This window comes from Salvelinus namaycush, chromosome 23 (assembly GCF_016432855.1).
Source record: "Salvelinus namaycush isolate Seneca chromosome 23, SaNama_1.0, whole genome shotgun sequence".
NCBI lineage: Eukaryota > Metazoa > Chordata > Actinopteri > Salmoniformes > Salmonidae > Salvelinus > Salvelinus namaycush.
The window spans coordinates 4,262,299-4,284,062 of NC_052329.1; the positions used below are offsets into that span (position 1 = coordinate 4,262,299).

Here is a 21,764-nt window from a genome sequence, read left to right on the forward strand (position 1 = left end):
TTTCCATCTACTCCAACAGCAGAGAACCTTCTTTAACAGTCCCTTTCAGAACATCAGAAGACTCCTCTTCATATTTGTCTATTACATGCAGTGTACCATGTTAACACACAGTGAGTGTACAAACACTCTGTTCCTCTAGTTGAAGCTGAACCCATGATCCAGACATACCGTTGTCTGGATTTCCCCTCATAGCTCCTGTTACACTTCCACAGAGGGATCCAAAATTATCCCTAGAAAACGTCTTTCCCCAAGGAATGGTGTTTAGTCCGCTAGCAATTACATACTATTTACATTATTCACGTGATATAGATAATTAGACATATAGGGCGAATTCTTCCCCTTGTAAACTGCAGCAGCTTTTCCATAATAAACTTTTCCACTGAATTATCCAGGAGTAACTCCTCCCTAGAAGCCCGTATTCTCACGCAGACAGTCACTAGTACTCAGTACTCTTCAAGAGGGGAGGGGACAGCGACAGTCTTTGAGCGAAGTGGTCGGACAGTGCACGGTCATAGGAAGCCATCCAGCCAGTGAGTAGTGTAGCTACGGAAGCGCTAGTTAGCACACATTTTCGTCAGCGGTCGGCGCAACAACTGAGCGAGCAACCACTAGTCTCTGTCTCGTGCTATCTGGAAGACCGAGGAGGAGAGTTCATTCCGCTACACTCATCCATGGCTCTGTGCAACGGAGATACCAAGGTCAGTCAAACAACGGCCTATGTGCCGCCAAGGAAGCAACATATCCCGTTTCTCGTTCAATGTGTATCGGCTGTCTGTCGGTGGTTGTCGGCTGCGGGACATGGGCGCTGGGAGTCCCCGGTTAGCTACGGCCTATGTCGTGTTTTCAGCAAACTTGCGGATTGTGTGCACCCCCGTCGGAGATGCCTGTCTCATGCCTGTTGCCTCGTGTCTTAAATGTATGTTTTGGAGGGTTTTATAAACCTCCAGCAGATAGTGAATGTAATTTGTATGCCACTATTGCATCTTTCATGGTGTAGACATTGCTAGCAGAAGCCGCGTGTAATTTAGCTTAGCTAGTTGCAGCCGCACGGTAGCCGCACAGCTGGATATCGACTACTGTAGTTAGCTAACTAACGTTAGCAATAGCCCGATATTGTTAGCTCACTAGCATAATAGCTAGCAGTGTAGTTGCAGATTGTCGTGGACTTTATATATTTCAACTTCGTAGCAACAGTGCGAGATTGTGTTACGAGCATGCATATTGTTTTGGTCATTTAACAGAAACAATCGGGTTGATGGCTAGCTAACTATGACTTGCCAGCTAGCTAGCGCCCGGTCTCCAGTCTGTCCACCCACCACACAGTTGTGCCAGCTGCAGCATAGGCCAACCATCGTATTATTTTTTATATCCGTAAGTACTCCATTTGACTTTATTCCAGGATAGCAGGCCCATTATAACAACTCCACATCCAATATCGACGCGGTTTTATATGCAATGTGTGGTTCGCAGTTTTAGGGCTTTAATGGTGTCACTTGCAGTGCTTGATACACGAGCGAATGCCTGTTGTTTTTCATTGACGGAAGTACGGAGTGTCAGAAACCACGTGGGGACACGCTACTCAATTTCACAATTTACTGCTAGAGCAGTGAATTGAATTTGTTTTGCCCATATCTAATGCCCCAATGTATTGAATGAGAAATGTACAGTTTTGATAAGAATATTAAGCTTCTAACCATAGTGACTGTCTTAAAAATCACTATCTCCCTTGATAACACTTGACTGCCATATCAATGAATCAATGGCTGCCTACATAAATCATGCATAAGGGGCGGGCATATAGATTTAACTGCAAAACAACTTGTTTCGATATATCTATTCTAGAGTAACGTCCAATGGCTTGTGAATCCTGGCTTGAAGCATCTATCTGGTCACTAGACATCTCAAAAGGAAGGTTAAAGCCCCTACTTGACTGAACAGTTTTACCACAGCTGGACCCTACTGGACCATGCTCAGGCCCCTAGCTTCTGTGTGACTCGTGATTCTGCGTGTCTCACATGTCTCAAATTGTGTTCTGGCCTTAATGAATCCCGTTCCTCACAATGAGGTTAGCGAAGTGGGGCCATTCACCATCGCAAATGGTTTTGTCTGTCTTTGAATGAATTTACCGTTTTGCAACGCTTTTTGAACACCCGCTGGTTCAACCATTGTGTTGGGAATATAGACTATTGTATCTTCATTAAAAACAACTTTGTTGAAGGCTATTCAACACACAGGCCTATGTGGTTATCCTGATTGAGTGTTCGTACGTGGTCAGGACAGTGTGTGTGTGTTCTTTCTCCCCCAGCTGGACATCAGCAGCGTTGAGCCTCAGAATGGTTCATGTGAGGGGGCGGTGGTCATCCTGGACGCCGGGGCTCAGTACGGCAAGGTGATTGACAGGCGGGTCAGAGAGCTGTTTGTCCGCTCAGAGATCCTCCCACTAGAGACGCCAGCCTTCGCCATCAGAGAACAAGGCTTCAGGTGAGACTGACTGACATCACACTTGCACCTGGGTGACATTTACAAAGTCAACGAACCTGGACCAAACATTTTGAAATAAACAAGAAAATGCATACATGTAGGTGTGAGAGAGAGAGAACCTGTCAGAATAATGACAAAGAGCTTCCCAAGAGCTCCTCTTTGTCTGTCCATCGTCTGTGGAGGAACACAGTTGTCAGGACAGCCTGTGAGAGAGCCTGGAGCCCTATACAAAGGAACACAAACCAGTGGCTAGACTAAGCAGGTCTTTGTAAATATATGAAATGTTACTGTATATTTTGTATTATCTGACCTTGGAGGGAGTGTGTGTGTTTACACTGCAAGGAGAGAGAGGGCAGGGGAGGATTTTTAGGAGACGCTATTTTTCCATTACAGTTTGCGAAAACGTCTCTCCACCCCTACAGAGTAGATGTGTGTGTGTGTGTGTGTGTGTGTGTGTGTGTGTGTGTGTGTGTGTGTGCGCGCGCACACACCTTTTTGGAATGCTTCAGTTTGAACAGACAATAGAGAATGTCTAAACTATGGGCACACTAGAGAGCGGTGGGGTTTTCAAACAGCTGTATGCTCATGTCTATGCTATTAGTATAAAATGACTACTCTGTTGTTGTGTATGATGCCATTGATTGTTTGTCTTTTGCCTTTGAATATTTATCCCCCTTCTACCCTTTTTTTTACTTTCCTCCCCCCTTTCTCTGTCTCCAGAGCGATCATCATTTCTGGTGGTCCTAATTCGGTGTATGCTGAGGATGCCCCCTGGTTTGACCCTGCTATATTCACCATTGGAAAGCCTGTCCTGGGTATCTGCTATGGAATGCAGGTAGGAGGGCCCTGAGAAATACACACGCATGCAACCTCTCTCCTGAAGACCTTAGCATAAGACAGATCATTTGGATAAAACCCACTAAGAATCACATTCTTATGTACACATCCCATACAAATGAAAGGAGGTCTTTCAATCAATACAAAATGCCGACTTAAGAGGCTAATGATCAATTGTCATCTCCACAGATGATGAATAAAGTTTTTGGAGGAACAGTACACAGGAAGAGTGTGAGAGAGGATGGAGTATTCAACATCGGACTGGACAACACCTGTTCTCTCTTCAGGTGGGTTGGAAGAACTAAAGATTCTTCAGTGTAGACAGATAGAAAACAGTCTCACCATAACCACTCTGAGAAAATAGGTTAATGGTTAGAAGAGCAAAAACAAGTGTTTTTGATTGGTTTGTCCCAGAGCCATGTGTTTGACGCGAACTGGATCAAAGTTCCAACGGTCACATACTTCAGTTCTCTTTTCTCTTTCGTTTCGGTGTTTCACTTATGAGATACGCCCCCGGTGTATTCGTCAGAAGCCTTTATTACACTACGCCAGCCATGATAGACTGGATGTCGAGACTTGTGCGTCGGGGAGGGGCATCCCTCCTACCCTATAAAAAGGTCTGACGCAGCGTCTCTGAGTCATTCAAAAATAAGCAACGCCTCTTCGTTGCTCCTGCAAGGTTGGTGGTCTGGTGAAATACCTCACTCGTGCTATCATAGAACCGAGGTTACGGTCGTAACCTAAAGTTCTCTTTCAAGCGTCAGTTTCGGTATTTCCCTTATGGGATAATCTGACTCCCGTATTTCCAGACAAGTTATCCTGACGACCGACTGCCCTGTGCAATACACCACACAATGGGCCCCTGAGAAGATCCTACACGTAAAGCAGTATGTAATGCGCCAGGGTCAGTGCAGTGACATCAAGCCTATAAAACGTTGCAAATGTATGTGGCAAAGCCCAACTCGCTGCTAAGCAAATATCTTGGATAGATATGCCCTTAAATATAGCCCAGGATGTAGCCATTTCTCTAGTGAAATGAGCCGTAGGCCAGCAGGAGACCCATACTTGTGTAGGCCAAAGCAATGGCCCCCACTGTCCAGTGGGATAGGCGCTGTTTTGTGAGCGCTTCACGGTGTAAGGTTTCGCCCAGGAAATGAACATCTAATGACATTTTCTAAACCCCTTAGTCCTGTACGTGTAGATACGTAGAGTGCTGGGCACAACATATGCATCCGGAGAGGAAAACGGTGGGGGATTAAAAAAAAGCAATCTGCTCAAGGGGAAGATGCATCAAAGTTGGGTTAATAACCTGAGGGATAAAGGCAAGGGGTTAGGCCACAATGATGCTATCGGTACTAGGTACCAGCTGCACTGGGAGTGTGTGAATGTCACTTACACGCTTGGCAGAGGCCAGTGCTAGTAATAGAGCTGTCTTTAATTAAAAGCATCTTCAGATCCACCTGATCCAGGGGCTCAAAAGGCTGTTGGCATAGAGCATCCAAAACAACTGTCCCACGACGGGGCAAGCTGTCTGGACACCGGACACAAACGACATGCACCCTTCATAAAACTATTGTGCTCCCAAAACCCACATGACAAGCCAAAATACAATGCCTGATACTTTAATAGTAGAAAAAGCCTTTGTCTAATAATAATTCCTGTAGAAACGACATGATTACAGAGACAAAGCACTGGAATGACACTGTCTGTGACTTGTTGCACCATTCCTCAAACACGTGCTGTTTACAATCATAAAGGGAACTGGTGGATGAGGCTCTAGCACTCTGAATAGTCTAAATTACATTTTGGAGGAAGCCCGGCAGTGTTCAAGTTGAGCTGTTCACGGGCCAGGCCCAGAGTGCTAACCGTTCTGGGTGAGGATGGAACATCTCCCCGCGCACCTGGCACAGTAGGTCCCGACGCAGAGGGAGGGGCAACGGTTGACCGCATAGTAGTTGACTGATCTCTGCTAGTTTCTCTGGCCAATGCAGCGCTATTAGTATGAGAGACCTACCCTTCTCCCGCACCCTGGCTAGGGTGGGAATCGGGGCAAGTCGGGGGAATTCATACAGGAGGACGCGTGGCCACTCGTGCACTAATGCGTCCACTCCTATCGGTGCGTCTCGATCCCTCAGGAACAGTGTTTATTCTCCATTGATGCATAAAGCTCCACTGCTGGGGTGCCGTAGTGCATCCAAACCTGATTGGCTACCTCTGGGTGGAGCTTCCACTCCTCATATAGAGGGTTCCCCCTGGAGAGTAAATCTGCCCCCAGATTCAGTACTCCCGGTACATGAGTAGGTCTCAGTGACTGGAGATGCAAACTGCTTCACATATTCAGTCTGTATCAGTGTGTGCAAGTGAAGGGATCGCATTCCCCCTTGTTTGTTTATGTAAGCCACAACAGTGGTATTGTCTGTTCTGACTAGGAACATGACGACCCTCCAGAAATGGGAGAAAATACTTTAATGCTTTAATGCACCCTTCACCCCAAGGAGTTCCATGCTGTTTATTTGTATAAAATGGAGATGGGGTCCCCACTCACCGTTCTGCCCTCGTGGGTCGCACCCCAACCTAAGAACGAGCTGTATAAGGCCATAAGTAAACAAGAAAATGCTCATCCAGAAGCGGCGCTCCTAGTGGCCGGGGACTTTAATGCAGGCAAACTTAAATCAGTTTTACCTCATTTCTACCAGCATGTCACATGTGCAACCAGAGGAAAAAAACTCTAGACCACCTTTATTCCACACGCAAAGATGCATACAAAGCTCTCCCTCGCTCCATCCATTTGGAAAATCTGACCATAATTCTATACTCCTGCTTACAAACAAAAACTAAAGCATGATGCACCAGTGACTCGCTGTACCAGATGACACTGATGCTACGCTACAGGACTGTTTTGCGAGCACAGACTGGAATATGTTCTGGGATTCATCCAATGGCATGGAGTATACCACCTCAGTCACCGGCTTCATCAATAAGTGCATCGATGAAGTCGTCCCCACAGTGACCGTGCGTACATATCCCAACCAGAAGCCATGGATTACAGGCAACATCCGCACCAAGCTAAAGGCTAGAGCTGCCGCTTTCAAGGAGCGGGACACTAATCCAGACGCTTATAAGAAATCCTGCTATGCCCTCAGACCAACCATTAAATAGGCAAGCATCAATACAGGACTAAGATTGAATCCTACTTCACCAGCTCTGACGCTCGTCGGATGTAGCAGGGCTTGCAAGCTAGTACAGATTACAAAGGAAAACCCAGCCGCGAGCAGCCCAGTGATGCGAGCCTACCAAACGAGCTAAATGCCTTTTATGCTCTCTTCAAGGCAAGAAACACTGAAGCATGCATGAGAGCACCAGCTGTTCCGGACGACTGTGTGATAACACTCTCCGTAGCCGAGCAATACCTTTTAAACAGGTCAACATTCACAAGGCCGCATGGCCAGATGGATTTCCAGGATGTGTACTCGGAGCATGCGCGGACCAACTGGCAAGTGTCTAAACTGACATTTTCAACCTCTCCCTGACCGAGTCTGTAATACCTACATGTTTCAAGCAGATCACCATAGTCCCTGTTCCCCAAAAAGCGGAGGTCACCTGCCTAAATGACTACCGCCCCGTAGCACTCACATTAAGTGCTTTGAAAGGCTGGTCATGACTCACATTAACACCATCGTCCCGGAAACCCTAGACCCACCCCAATTCACATACCGCCCCAACAGATCCACAGATGACGCAATCTAATTTTCACTCCACACTTCACTTTCACACCTGGACAAAATGAACACCTTTGTGAGAATGCTGTTCATTGACTACAGCTCAGTGTTCAACACTATAGTTCCCACAAAAACGAATCGCTAAGCTGAGGACCCTGGGACTAAACACCTCCCTCTGCAACTGTATCCTGGACTTCCTGATGGGCCGCCCCTAGGTGGTAAGGGTAGGCAACAACACATCTGCCACGTTGATCGTCAACACTGGGCCCCCTCAGGGGTGTGTGCTTAGTCCCCTCCTGTACTCCCTGTCTACAGCGCGCTTGCACACATCCTGCAGGTCCACACCGAGAGCTGGTAGGGATGGACCCCGTCCTGCGTCTCCAGTTTCGAATTCCCTGGCAGGAGGCTTGGTGGCCTGGCCGGGGGGGTGAAGGAGTCTTCGTCGCCGTCTGACGATTTCAAAGGAGAACCCCACGGAGTAGTTTTCACCTCCAATTAGGAAGTCTGGCAGGGAAGCCGCGAGGTCGTTGCTGGAGTCCTCCAACAGCGGGGCAATGGCGTGGAGCTGGTCGCACCAGCTTGCGCTAGCCGCCGCTCCAGGATTCCCCATGGGGATATCCATCGCCTCTGATGAGCCATTGGGGGCACGAGCACCCATGTTAGGGTCCTGTTGACTCAGGCTAGCTAGGCGTGCCAGCTTGCAACGGAGACTCTTCACAGTGAAGTGGGCACAGTGTGGACAGGAGCTGGGGGAGGCTAACGCTTCCCTGGCATGTTGCAGCCCAAGGCAAGCGGAGCAGAACGAGTGGTTGTCCTTGGCCGATATCGCCGGGATCTTCTCCTCGTTTGGAGTGGGAGATGGTTTTGTCGCCATAGCTGGGATGCTATGTTTTTAGCTGTCAGAAAAAACTAGCGTGGTAGGCTAGTCAGATAGCTCGCGATTAGTGGGTTATCTCCGACGGTGGCACTCGGTGTGATGGCCGGATACCATTTCCGAAAAGACATATTAGAACAGTTAGCTTGGTGTAGCCAGTAAAACACTTTTCTTGTCGATGTAAAACCACAAAAGCGAGCTACCATGGTGGTTAGCTTGCTAACAATTAGTCGCTGTTTGGATACAGCTGACTTGGTCGTTAAACGAGTTAGCCATGTCACAGCTGTACCCGTTCCTCCCTCAAATAATTTTCCTCTTACTATGGTGAAGAAAAAGGAAAATTGCCACCACCGCACGCACAGTTCAGAGAATAGCGGCCGGCGAGCGAGTCGTCTTTCAGACACACACAGTTAGACACAAGCACAATGTGGCTGCTTGCTGCTGCTTTGTTCCCTCTGGTTCCAGATATGGGTGGAGTTATTTTAGGTTTCATTATGCCTGTGTGTGAATGTACTTCCTGTCTGACCTTTGACCCTGTGTGTGACTTGATGTTGTCAGGGGCCTTAAGAAGGAGGAGCTGGTGCTGTTGACTCATGGGGACAGTGTGGACAAGGTGGCCGATGGCTTCAAGGTGGTTGCCCAGTCAGGAAGCATCATTGCGGGTAAGCATTCTGGGAAAGGGTCCTGGGCCTGGAAGAAAATTATATTTTAGACTAATTTAGTCTACTGCCATACTTCCCTACGTTCAGTCAATTACACAATATGATCATGAAGACCATTGGCATTCCATCCTCTTCTTCCCTCCTCCCCTCCCCATCCCTCCTCCCCTCCCCATCCCCTTTTTCCTCCCCATCCCCTTTTTCCTCCCCATCCCCTTTTTCCTCCCCATCCCCTTTTTCCTCCCCATCCCCTTTTTCCCTCCCCATCCCCTTTTTCCCTCCCCATCCCCTTTTTCCCTCCCCATCCCCTTCTTCTCTCCCTTCATTCGCCTCGTCTTTGATCACCCACATCTCACCACTGCCCCCCCCCTGTTGTTCTCTGACAGGTATTGCCAACGAGCAGAAGAAGCTGTATGGGACCCAGTTTCACCCGGAAGTGGACCTGACGGAGCGGGGACCAGATATATTACGTAACTTCCTGTTTGAGATCGCCGGCTGCACCTCCAACTTCACTGTCCAGAACCGCCAGCAGTCCTGCATCACAGAGATTCAGGAGAAAGTTGGCAAGTCCAAAGTACTGGTGAGGAATCTATAGTATGGTTAGATGCTGTATGTGGGTGTACAACATGAGCCCCATAGTATAGAACATAGAGACCTTGGGAGGGCGTAGTAAGTTAATCTGAGCTATTAAACACTCAATTAGACAGTGAAATTACACTGTTTTCTCTGCTGAAACAATGTGATCGACTTCCTCTGCTCCCAGAAAGCGGGTTGTCCCTCCAGAGAGAGAGAATAAAAGGGAGGGGGAGGGAAATGGAGATGAAAGAATGCTTTTCTAGTCCTGGTGTTGTGTTGATTGACATGTCTGGTCCAATGTTGTTCCCAGGTTCTGCTGAGTGGCGGGGTGGACTCCACGGTGTGTACGGCACTGCTGAACAAAGCTCTGAACCAGGAGCAGGTCATCGCGGTGCACATCGACAATGGCTTTATGAGGAAGAGAGAGAGCCAGAGCGTTGAGGAGGCCCTCACCAAACTGGGCATCAACCTCAAAGGTGAGAGGTCAAGCCAAGCTGGGCATCATCCTCAAAAGGTGAGAGGTCAAGCCAAGCTGGGCATCATCCTCAAAAGGTGAGAGGTCAAGCCAAGCTGGGGGTCATCCTCAAAAGGTGAGAGGTCAAGCCAAGCTGGGGGTCATCCTCAAAAGGTGAGAGGTCAAGCCAAGCTGGGGGTCATCCTCAAAAGGTGAGAGGTCAAGCCAAGCTGGGCATCATCCTCAAAAGGTGAGAGGCCAAGCTGGGGGTCATCCTCAAAAGGTGAGAGGTCAAGCCAAGCTGGGGGTCATCCTCAAAAAGGTGAGAGGTCAAGCCAAGCTGGGGGTCATCCTTAAAAGTGATAGGTAAAGCTATGCTGATGTGCTATACCTGTCCAGAATGGACTCAAATGTAGCATACATGTGCCTGGCTGTGTATATGAAAAAAATATCACTAACTAAACTATAATTCTCTCTCTCTCCAGTGGTGAACGCAGCACACACCTTCTATAACGGCACAACGACCCTGCCCATCTCCGACGAGGACCGGACGCCACGGAAACGCATCAGCAAGACCCTCAACATGACCACCAACCCTGAGGAGAAGAGGAAGATCATTGGAGACACCTTCGTCAAGGTACTGTGTCTGTGAGTGTCTTGCCTGTCTTATCTAGGTTGAAGGTGACAAGGGTTAAGACTAGAGAATTCTAATATCCTGTAACTCTTTGGAACAATGGACCAGCTATGCTAGTTAGCAATGGCACAGGTAGTTAGCAACGGAGCTGGTCCCATCAATCTGTTAATTTTCGAAAAGTTTCCACATGGATTCATACCTTGTCCTGAACTTTATCTTAGTCCTAGTCTGTTGTCTGTCTGTCTTTCTGAGAGTCTGTCTGCAAGTCTCTTTCTGTCTGTCAAAAAAAAAAAAAAGACTATTGAATTGACTTCCTGTGTGTGTGATTGGTGTCTGTAGGTGGCCAATGAGGTGATAGGGGAGATGAACCTGAAGCCGGAGGAGGTGTTCCTAGCCCAGGGCACCCTAAGGCCAGACCTCATAGAGAGTGCTTCTCACCTCGCCAGCGGCAAGGCAGAGGTCATCAAAACACACCACAACGACACAGAACTCATCCGCAAGCTCAGAGACGAGGTACACACACACTGAAACAAACTTCAAACACAACCTTGAAAGCATGTATCAGAGCTTTCTGAGGTGGGACCAAGTCACTATTATTCAAGTCACAAGGTCCAAGTCGAATCCGAAGTTGAGCGGGTCAAGTCCAAGTCGTGCAGTCTAAAAGCAAGTCATGTAAAAAAAAATCTATACAGGCAATGACTTGTTCAACAAAAAAATCTGTTTATTTATTGAGGCTACCAGAAAGCCCTTTTCATTAGTTTGTCTACAACACATTTTTGACAATATAGATGGGTGGGTGTTCCACCAGGAACTAATGGAGTACAAGTGGGGTGTGTGGGGACCGCATTGAGTGTGACACAAGAAGTATAATGTATGATATGCAGAGGGTCAAGTAAACATTGGACATCGACAGTAACATTGTCAGATTCCCTTATTCACCCGCACATTACAGACAACACATTTCAAGCAATTTTGACATACAAAAAGACCAGTAGACCTATGCTAGTAATTGTTGCTTGATACCCCATTGCTGGTGAGCTTGCCGGCTCATTCTTATCACCAAACAATATTTATGTCAATCCTCTCTCTCCCTGCAAATGTAACATTTGCACTGCACCTGATCCTATAACAAATCAGGCATCTGTTCGCTAGATCAGTGGTTTTGACCTGCGACCCACAAAAAGGAGTGGTTCACAGCTTGCGACGCCCGCGCACAGGGTGGTGATGCATTTTCAAAACCGCAAGATACAGAAATAAAGTGTGTTTTACATCTGCATTTTGAGCTGAAAGTCATTAATGTTAGCAGTCAATTTCAGATATCATAATTACATCACCAGACTCTAAGAAATGAAGATAGCTGTGACTTTGCACTGTCTTCAGACAGTACCACCACTGAGGTATAGAATTATAACCCATGTAAACTAGGCCTATCTGAAATAGGAAAATGACGAAATCACCAGCTAGCCTATTGTTGTAAGATGCATCCGTAGTAGATTGCTAAACGGTACTTTATGGATAATATTAGCATGGGTAGGCTACTCTTTGCGCACCAATGCTAATGACTGGTAAACAGTCAAGATGCACTACTTTTTGGTTCTGAAGCAAAAATTTGATCATTTTGAAACAAGAATTTGGTGTAATGCTATAGGCCTGTGTTAGTGACCAGATCGAATAAGCCAAGGTATAAATACAAATGGTAGACTGGTATGTAGCCTATTAAAATACAATCCCCCTAAACCTTCTCACTACGCTAGCTCACCGACTTGTGTTGATTGACAGTTTTCTGGTCCAATCAGAGGGCAGAGTGCGTTTTAATTAGGCAATCTTTTTTTGTTTAATTTTTTTGAAAGTGAGATACTGTCTCTGGCTGCGTGGAGAGTAATTCACTGAGTCTCTGTGCCACAAAATGAATGACAAAACGTTACAAATCTTGGCCAGATAATTTCAAGTCATCAGTCTCAAGTCAATTCTGAAGTTATTTTATTTTCTGGTCATGAAATTTGTGACTCGAGTCCAAGTCATGCGACTTGAGTCCACAACTCTGATCTGAACTGTCTCCTCTCTCACTCCCTCCAGGGAAAAGTCATTGAGCCGCTGAAGGACTTCCATAAGGATGAGGTTCGGGCACTGGGCAGAGAACTGGGACTGCCAGAGGACATCGTCTGTCGACACCCTTTCCCTGGTCAGTACCCCACCGTACACACGGGACAGAACGTTATATATAGTCATGGAACATTTAGAACCAACACACAATAGAATGTTCTATACAGTTGAAGTCGGAAGTTTACATACACTTAGGTTGGAGTCATTAAAACTCGTTTTTCAACCACTCCACAAATTTCTTGTTAACAAACTATAGTTTTGGCAAGTCGGTTGTGTCATGCACAAAGTAGATGTCCTAAGTCATTTTTCCAACAATTGTTTACAGACAGATTATTTCACTTATAATTCACTGTATCAAAATTCCAGTGGGTCAGAAGTTTACATACTCTAAGTTGACTGTGCCTTTAAACAGCTTGGAAAATTCCAGAAAATGATGTCATGGCTTTAGAAGCTTCTGATAGGCTAATTGACATCATATGAGTCAATTGGAGGTGTACCTGTGGATGTATTTCAAGGCCTACCTTCAAACTCAGTGCCTCTTTGCTTGACATCATGGGAAAATCAGAAGAAATCAGCCAAGACCTCAGAAAAAAAATTGTCGACCTCCACAAGTCTGGTTCATCCTTGGGAGCAATTTCAAAATGCCTGAAGGTACCACGTTCATCTGTACAAACAATAGTATGCAAGTATAAACACCATGGGACCACGCATCCGTCATACCGCTCAGGAAGGAGATGCGTTCTGTCTCCTAGAGATGAACGTACTTTGGTGTGAAAAGTGCAAATCAACCCCAGAACAGCAGCAAAGGACCTTGTGAAGATGTTGGAGGAAACGGGTACAAAAGTATCTATATCCACAATAAAACGAGTCCTATATCGACATAACCTGAAAGGCCGCTCAGCAAGGAAGAAGCCACTGCTCCAAAACCGCCATAAAAAATCCAGACTATGGTTTGCAACTGCACATGGGGACAAAGATCGTACTTTTTGGACAAATGTCCTCTGGTCTGATGAAACAAAAATATAACTGTTTTGCAATAATGACCATTGTTATGTTTGGAGGAAAAAGGGGGAGGCTTGCAAGCCGAGGAACACCATCCCAACTGTGAAGTACAGGGGTGGCAGCATCATGTTGTGGGGATGCTTTGCTGCGGGAGGGACTGGTGCACTTCGCAAAATAGATAGCATCATGAGGTAGGAAAATTATGGATATATTGAAGTAACATCTCAAGACATCAGTCAGGAAGTTAAAGCTTGGTCGCAAATGGGTTTCCAAATGGACAATGACCCCAAGCATACTTCCAAAATTGTGGCAAAATGGCTTAAGGACAACAAAGTCAAGGTATTGGAGTGGCCATCACAAAGCCCTGACCTCAATCCCATAGAAAATGTGTGGGCAGAACTGAAAAAGCGTGTGCGTGCAAGGAGGCCTACAAACCTGACTCAGTTACTCTGTCTGGAGGAATGGGCCAAAATTCACCCAACTTGTTGTGGGAAGCTTGTGGAAGGATTCCCGAAATGTTTGCCCTAAGTTATACAATTTAAAGGCAATGCTATCAAATACTAATTGAGTGTATGTAAACTTCTGACCCACTGGGAATGTGATGAAAGAAATAAAAGGTGAAATAAATAATTCTCTCTTCTATTATTCTGACATTTCACATTCTTAAAATAAAAGTGGTGATCCTAACTGACCTAAAACAGGGAATTTTTACTTGGATTAAATGTCAGGAATTGTGAAAAACTGAGTTTAAATGTATTTGGCTAAGGTGTATGTAAACTTCCAACTTCAACTGTATATAGTCAAGGAACATTTAGAACGAACATGGAGAATAGCAGAATGTTTTGCAGAATGTCTAGGGCTTTAATGTTAACCCCATCTTCTCCTGTAGGTCCTGGCCATCAGAGTGATCTGTATTGTTAACCCTCTGCTGTAGGTCCTGGTCATCAGTGATCTGTATCGTTAACCCTCTCCTGTAGGTCCTGGTCTGGCCATCAGTGTGATCTGTAATGTTAACCCTCTCCTGTAGGTCCTGGTCTGGCCATCAGTGTGATCTGTATTGTTAACCCTCTGCTGTAGGTCCTGGTCTGGCCATCAGTGTGATCTGTAATGTTAACCCTCTGCTGTAGGTCCTGGTCTGGCCATCAGTGTGATCTGTAATGTTAACCCTCTGCTGTAGGTACTGGTCTGGCCATCAGTGTGATCTGTAATGTTAACCCTCTGCTGTAGGTCCTGGTCTGGCCATCAGTGTGATCTGTAATGTTAACCCTCTGCTGTAGGTCCTGGTCTGGCCATCAGTGTGATCTGTAGTGTTAACCCTCTGCTGTAGGTCCTGGTCTGGCCATCAGTGTGATCTGTAGTGTTAACCCTCTGCTGTAGGTCCTGGCCATCAGAGTGATCTGTATTGTTAACCCTCTGCTGTAGGTCCTGGCCATCAGAGTGATCTGTATTGTTAACCCTCTGCTGTAGGTCCTGGCCATCAGAGTGATCTGTATTGTTAACCCTCTCCTGTAGGTCCTGGTCATCAGTGATCTGTATCGTTAACCCTCTCCTGTAGGTCCTGGCCTGGCCATCAGAGTGATCTGTGCAGACGAGCCCTACCTCTGTAAGGACTTTGCTGAGACCAACAACATCCTCAAGATCATCACAGACTTCTCTGCCATGGTCAAAAAGGTCAGAGAGCATCGCTAGTCTATGACAGGAGCACGGTGCTAATAACAGAGTTTTGGACATGGAGCTCTGCAATGGACTGTTGATGCAATTGACCCCAACTGTCCTTCTTTATGCACCAACATGCTGATAACTTACTGTATATGTCAGACTAGCTAATAATAATAATCATAACTTCCTCTGTCCCTCCAGCCCCACACGCTGCTGCAGAGAGTGAAGTCGTGTATATCAGACGAGGAGGAGGAGAAACTCCTGCAGATCACAAGTCTACATTCACTCAATGCCTTCCTGCTGCCAATCAAGACTGTGGGAGTCCAGGTAACACTTCTTACAGTATACTCACTCTAGGCACTGCTTGACATGAGGTGTCTGTCGGAATGTGACCTCTGACATACACACAGTAACAGTCAAAAGTTTGGACACATCTACTCATTCAAGGGTTTTTCTTTATTTGTACTATTTTCTACATTGTACATGGAATCATGTAGTAACCAAAAAAAGTGTTGAGCAAATCAAAATATATTTTATATTTGAGATTCTTCAAAGTAGCCACCCTTTGGGCAATATGTCTGTCTGCCCCACTACATCAACTAGGCTATATGGATCTGTCTGCCCCACTACATCACCTAGGCTATATGGATCTGTCTGCCCCACTACATCACCTAGGCTATATATGTCGGTCTGCCCCACTACATCACCTAGGCTATATATGTCTGTCTGCCCCACTATATCACCTAGGCTATATATGTCGGTCTGCCCCACTACATCACCTAGGCTATATATGTCTGTCTGCCCCACTATATCACCTAGGCTATATATGTCTGTCTGCCCCACTACATCACCTAGGCTATATATGTCTGTCTGCCCCACTACATCACCTAGGCTATATATGTCTGTCTGCCCCACTACATCACCTAGGCTATATATGTCTGTCTGCCCCACTACATCACCTAGGCTATATATGTCTGTCTGCCCCACTACATCACCTAGGCTATATATGTCTGTCTGCCCCACTACATCACCTAGGCTATATATGTCTGTCTGCCCCACTACATCACCTAGGCTATATATGTCTGTCTGCCCCACTACATCACCTAGGCTATATATGTCTGTCTGCCCCACTACATCACCTAGGCTATATATGTCTGTCTGCCCCACTATATCACCTAGGCTATATATGTCTGTCTGCCCCACTACATTATCTATGCTATATGTATGTCTGCCTCACTACATTACCTAGGCTATATGGCTCTGTCTGCCCCACTACATTATCTATGCTATATGGTCAACAGCCTTTATGACCCAGTGGTCTACACGTCTCGGTCTGTTTTTCCATTGGTTTATTTCTCAAATTCATACAAGCTTTGTTTTCATTAAAAGAGAAATCTGTAGTGTCTACACACTGTAGAACAGACAACACAGTACCAACCCTGTCTCCCTTCTGTCTCACTTCTGACAGTGTGTGGTGTAGCTAGGCCTAATGTTAGCCTGTGGTTTGGGCTCTGAAGCCAGGACTAGTTAGACACTCCCTGTTATTCCTTGACCCAGCAGCCATGTCAGGACTAGTTAGACACTCCCTGTTATTCCGTCACCCAGCAGCCATGTCAGGACTAGTTAGACACTCCCTGTTATTCCTTGACCCAGCAGCCATCTCCCTCTCACTATAACAGGATGGCACTGCCAGGGCTGAGTAGGTAGAACTCTTCCCATAATTGCTGATACCGGGTCAGATATATTTGTTTATCCAGCTAATGGTTAAGGTTAGTATTGGGGAGGGGTAATCTGATCCTAGATCTGTGGTTAGGGGCAATGTCTGTCAATGGGTATTTTGGAGATTTACTGCTCTGTCTGTTAATTTCCTTCAGGCTTTGGTTAAACAATATCTGTCTGTTGACAAGTGCATGGTAATGGAATGATGACACAGCTGGCTCCGCCCATTCAGTGGTGGATGTCTCCTCCACACTTCCTGCTGAAAGCCACTGAGGGATATATTTATCCCAGAAACAGAGAATGTGTGTCTGTGTTGTGTAAGAGAGACGGAGCGCTACTTTTACCTCAGAAAGTGGGTGTTTTGGTAAGTGGACCAGGAGAGACACAGGAGTGTATTAACAGAGTGGCTTATTGTTCTCTGTGGAGTTTGGCTGGGAGCAGAGGGAGAAGAGAAAGGCCTCAAATAACCCCAGAGTCTTTTAATGAAGTCTAAATGTGAAGGATGGACCCCGATAGATCACTTTTCATTAACTAATCATCACAATAATGAAGTGTTGGTCAAGTGAACCTCTACAGCATATATAAGTGATCCTAGCTGAAGCTTTAGCGTGTGTTCTCTGTGTGTGTGTGTGTGGGGTCACCAGTAAAGAGGCTCCTAACCTGTTCTCTCTCTCTCTGTGTCTCTGTGTGTGTGTAGGGTGACTGTCGGTCCTATAGCTATGTGTGTGGGGTCACCAGTAAAGAGGCTCCACACTGGGAATCCCTCATGTTCCTGGCCAGACTCATCCCTCGCATGTGCCACACCATCAACAGGTAACACACACACAGTACACAGTAGATGAAGTACAACCGGTTACTGCTAGCAGGATGCCATATGGACTCTTTCCTCTCTCCTGCCTCCCTGCAGAGTTGTGTATATATTTGGGTCCCACGTGAAGGAGCCCCCCACAGACATCACCCCCACCTTCCTGACCACGGGCGTTCTCAGCACACTCAGACAGGCGGACTTCGTGGCCCACTCCATCCTCAGAGAGTCTGGTAAGTGGTTTCCTGCTTCAGGAGGGGAGCAGAAGGGCTGGATAGAAATTATTATTGGATTCAGTGTAAAGCGGGGGACAGAATATAGAAATACAATGTGTAGAACTCTAGGGATGTGCACGGTTATTTGAATATTTAAACGGACGTTAGTATTTAAATACTTGTGTCAGTATTCATTTTGGCGAGAGAGAAATTATAGGCCTATAACACTGAAAAGGCTTTTTCGGAATTATATTAAAACATGAATGTGACTTTGTTACATACAAGGATATACTATGACACTTTCAAATTTAACACATTGGAAACAACACACTTATCAAGGTAGTTTTTGTGATGTGCACGGTGCGCCCCATGAAGACGGGTAACTTGATTGTTGGCCAACAATCAAAGAAGACGAGAGGCTCAATGTGGAGTGAGTTCACTAATGCAATGCAAGATGAAATAAAATGATGGATTTAAAAGTTAGCGAAATGAGAAGGAGCAGGCTACAAAGAGCTACCGACAGGTTGTATGCGGCGCATGTGAAAAATAAGATTTGATTTGATAGGCCGCTGTTTTATGGGGTTGGGAAGAAAGCACAGCATGCAGCCTTAATTAGCCTAGCTAGCTATTATATGGGATAATAAATAACATTGTAGCTGCTACAAGTTAGCTAGGGTTGCGTTGGCGTCTCGCTCTCCCTCTGTCTGGTCGCTCCCAACACACACACCAGGCTGTCTACAGATGCAGCAATAGAGCGTTAGCCTTTCTCCCTCGCGCAGCATTACTTAGGTTAAAACCTTAAGTTTAAACAAAAAACATGTATTTCAGATATCTGACCAAAAAAAATCATGATGCTATTTGAATAGTGAAATGATTTCAAACCCCCATCCCTGTAGAACCAACTTCCCTTTATGAGGTGCTCGTTGCTAACCCTGTCTGGTAATTCCCTCTTTCTCCCAGGTTACTCTGGGAAGATCAGCCAGATGCCGGTCATCCTGACCCCATTGCACTTTGACCGCGATTCCTCACAGAGGCAGCCGTCCTGCCGACGCTCTGTGGTCATAAGAACGTTCATCACCAGCGACTTCATGACCGGGATACCTGCCACGCCCGGAAACCACATCCCCGAGGAGGTACTACGGCTCGCCATGAGATGGGGATCAGACATTATTCTCAGTGCAGATGTATAAACCACGGTCTCCAGTTCTAACCGTTCTCTCTCTCTCACCATGTCTCCCCAGGTGGTGCTGAAGATGGTGAATGAGATCAAGAAGATCCCTGGCATCTCTCGGGTGATGTTTGACCTGACCTCCAAACCTCCTGGCACCACAGAGTGGGAGTAGAGCTCGAGAAGAGAGGAGATGTGAGCTCCTCTCTTCCTCTTCTCCTCCTTTCTTTCCTCCTCCTAACACCTATCCTCCCCCCATCTCACCTCTCCTTTCAGATCACCCCCCCCTCTCTCTAGAACATTCCCATGGAAAGCAGGCAGTACTGTGACCAGCACACACCTGAAGCCGCTACTATGCCCCCCCCCCCCCCCCCCCCCCTCTCAGTTTTTGGGAGGTGTGTTTGTATTATTGTTATTATAGATATGATGACTATTCATTCTTCTTCTTGGATCAGTTTCTTCATGCGTGACAATGCATTATTTTTTTCCTTCTTTGGCATAAGTGCTGCTTCCTGTTTTTGGAAACAGCCAGTTGAGATTCAAGGGTTAAGAGAGTCAGAGAGTTCAGGAAGTGGATTGTGTAAACGTCGTGCCTCAGATTGCAGCGTGAGACCAACGACAGAAGAAAGAAAAAGCAACACACTTGTATGACATACAGGAGAAGGAAGAGCAGCAACTAGCCAGTGGCTTAAAGTCTTCCGTCGCGTTTTGGCTTTTTTGTTCCACTTCCGATGATTCTTTTTGTCCCAAGATTGTTTTTACTCAACCATTTCTGTTCCAACTGTATACTGTGCCAAGAGACAGACAGGGGCTGCCTGTCCAAAGTCATTCAGCAGAGAAACTGTGGCCAATATCAATTTTTTTTAAACTTTTATTTTTGCCAAATGTAGATAAGCTGTGGTGAAATTAGATCTGGGGTTTTGTTGACGGTTCACTTAAATGAAAAAATGTGATGTTAAACTACCAACAGCGGCCAAAGGAAAATATGAGTTAATTTTCAGAGATTGGTAACTGTTTGGGGAACCCCCAAAATGACGGGGTGTCCTTTTCTGTGCCTGATTTTTTTTCTCGTCCCCTTTGTTTGACACGCCCCCTGACTGGTGAGAACTGTTACTTCATGCTGCAATATATGCTATTTAAGAGAAACAAGATGACAAAAGGACTGATAATTAATTAAGATGTTAGTATAGTCAAAACAACAATTGTTGTGTGAACACCTTTGTCGTTATCATGATCATACTGGCACGTGGCACCTCCTACAGTCGTGTAGGAGCAACTTTTGCACATAAAGCCTTGGTGCTTTCCTAACGCGTTTGGGAAGTTATAGTACTTACAGCTGATGGATTTTAAAACCCAATCACGAAAGCATCCCCCTTTTTTTTATAGGGTCAAATTGAAAAGTGGCAGTGGCCATCTTGAGCGTTGCAACTACTAGAGGTCTCCTGCGTAGGCATTGCCAGTAACCTGGCTCTCAGTTCAATGTTTTCAACACTCATTTACTGAGAGAGTCCTCAGTTAGTCCAGGACTAACTGTTTTACTGGACCTGAAGCATGTCTTTTTAAGGACCCCTGTCTGCCCCATGTCCAGCCTGTAGGTAATGTTTTACTGTGCGATAATACTGATTTACATGCCTCTGTGTTTGACTTTGTACCCCTCACCTTCAATATTATTTTGTTATGACAGCTGAATACCCAATGCAAAATGAATCTGTTCCTTAACGGTCTTAATTGCAACTTGTCGTTAGCGTCTCTCCCTTTGTGTTGCCTTTACTTGTGTATTTTATGATGCATATGTCTACTTGGAAAACAAAAACTGCTTAAAATTAATGGATGTTTAATTTTTGTAGTTGGATTTTACTGCAATATTGAAATAAGATTAATTTATGCAATTCTGTGTTTGATATTCTTTTTTGTTTGTTTTGTTTAAAATGATCACAGCTAATTTTTCCTTAGTAACGTGCCTCAAACCAAGCCACTGCATGCAGTTTCAACTATGAAATGTGTATAATGAAAAACCAAGCTTTAGTAAAGAAGTCCCTGTTGAATCTTCTCACACTCTTTACCAACTAATCAAAATGTCTAGATTTACTCTATATGACCAAAAGTATGTGGACACCTGCTTGTTGAACATCTCATTCCAAAATCATGGGCATTAATATGGAGATGTGCCCCCCCCCCCCCCCCCCCCCCCCTTTGCTGCAAGAACAGCCTCCACTCTTCTGGGAAGGCTTTCCACTAGAGGTTGGAACATTGCTGTGGGGACTTGCGCCCATTCAGCCACGAGCATTAGTGAGGTCGGGCACTGACGTTGGGCGATTAGGCCTGGCTCACAGTCGGCGTTCTAATTCATCCCACAGGTGTTCAATGGGGTTGAGATCAGGGCTCTGCAGGCCAGTCAAGTTCTTCGACACCGATCTCAACAAACCATTTCTGTATGGACGTCGCTTTGTGCACGGGGGCATTTTCATACTGAAATGGGAAAGGGCCTTCCCCAACCTGTTGCCACAAAGTTAGAAGCACAGAATCGTCTAGAATGTCATTGTAGGCTAGTTCCAGTGAAGAGAAATCTTAACGCTACAAAGAGCCTAGCCTGAACCATGAAAAACAGCCCGACCATTATTCCTCCTCCACCAAACTTTACAGTTGGCACTATGCATTCAGGCAGGTAGCGTTCTTCTGGCATCTGCCAAACCCAGATCTGTCCGTCAGACTGCCAGATGGTGAAGGGTGATTCATCACTCCAGAGAACGCAGCTCCACTGCTCCAGAGTCCAATGGCTGCGAGCTTTACACTACTCCAGCTGACTCTTGATATTGCGCATGGTGATCTTATGCTTGTGTGAGGCTGCTCGGCCATGGA

The 21,764-nt window shown here is 46.0% G+C and overlaps 1 protein-coding gene across 1 annotated transcript; it reads left to right on the forward strand.

Moving 5' to 3' along the window:
* The first annotated feature begins 465 nt into the window (after positions 1-465).
* Positions 466-20,950, forward strand: LOC120018031 (GMP synthase [glutamine-hydrolyzing]). Its single transcript, XM_038960986.1, has 16 exons — positions 466-698; positions 2,306-2,481; positions 3,202-3,316; positions 3,508-3,605; positions 8,470-8,573; positions 8,957-9,150; positions 9,457-9,622; positions 10,086-10,237; positions 10,574-10,747; positions 12,311-12,416; positions 14,895-15,010; positions 15,200-15,325; positions 17,415-17,530; positions 17,625-17,755; positions 18,698-18,870; positions 18,979-20,950. Exons 1-16 carry the CDS (start codon positions 672-674, stop codon positions 19,078-19,080), a joined length of 2,076 nt encoding a protein of 691 aa, XP_038816914.1. The 5' UTR covers positions 466-671; the 3' UTR covers positions 19,081-20,950.
* Positions 20,951-21,764: the final 814 nt, after the last annotated feature.

What these genes read in the sequence shown, in the direction of transcription:
- LOC120018031 (XM_038960986.1), top strand. Translation starts at nt 672, where the DNA reads ATGGCTCTGTGCAACGGAGATACCAAG. An exon ending in GTCAGGAAGCATCATTGCGG is followed by an intron (nt 8,574 to 8,956) that starts GTAAGCATTCTG and finishes GTTCTCTGACAG; the next exon opens with GTATTGCCAACGAGCAGAAG. An exon ending in CTCCATCCTCAGAGAGTCTG is followed by an intron (nt 17,756 to 18,697) that starts GTAAGTGGTTTC and finishes TCTTTCTCCCAG; the next exon opens with GTTACTCTGGGAAGATCAGC.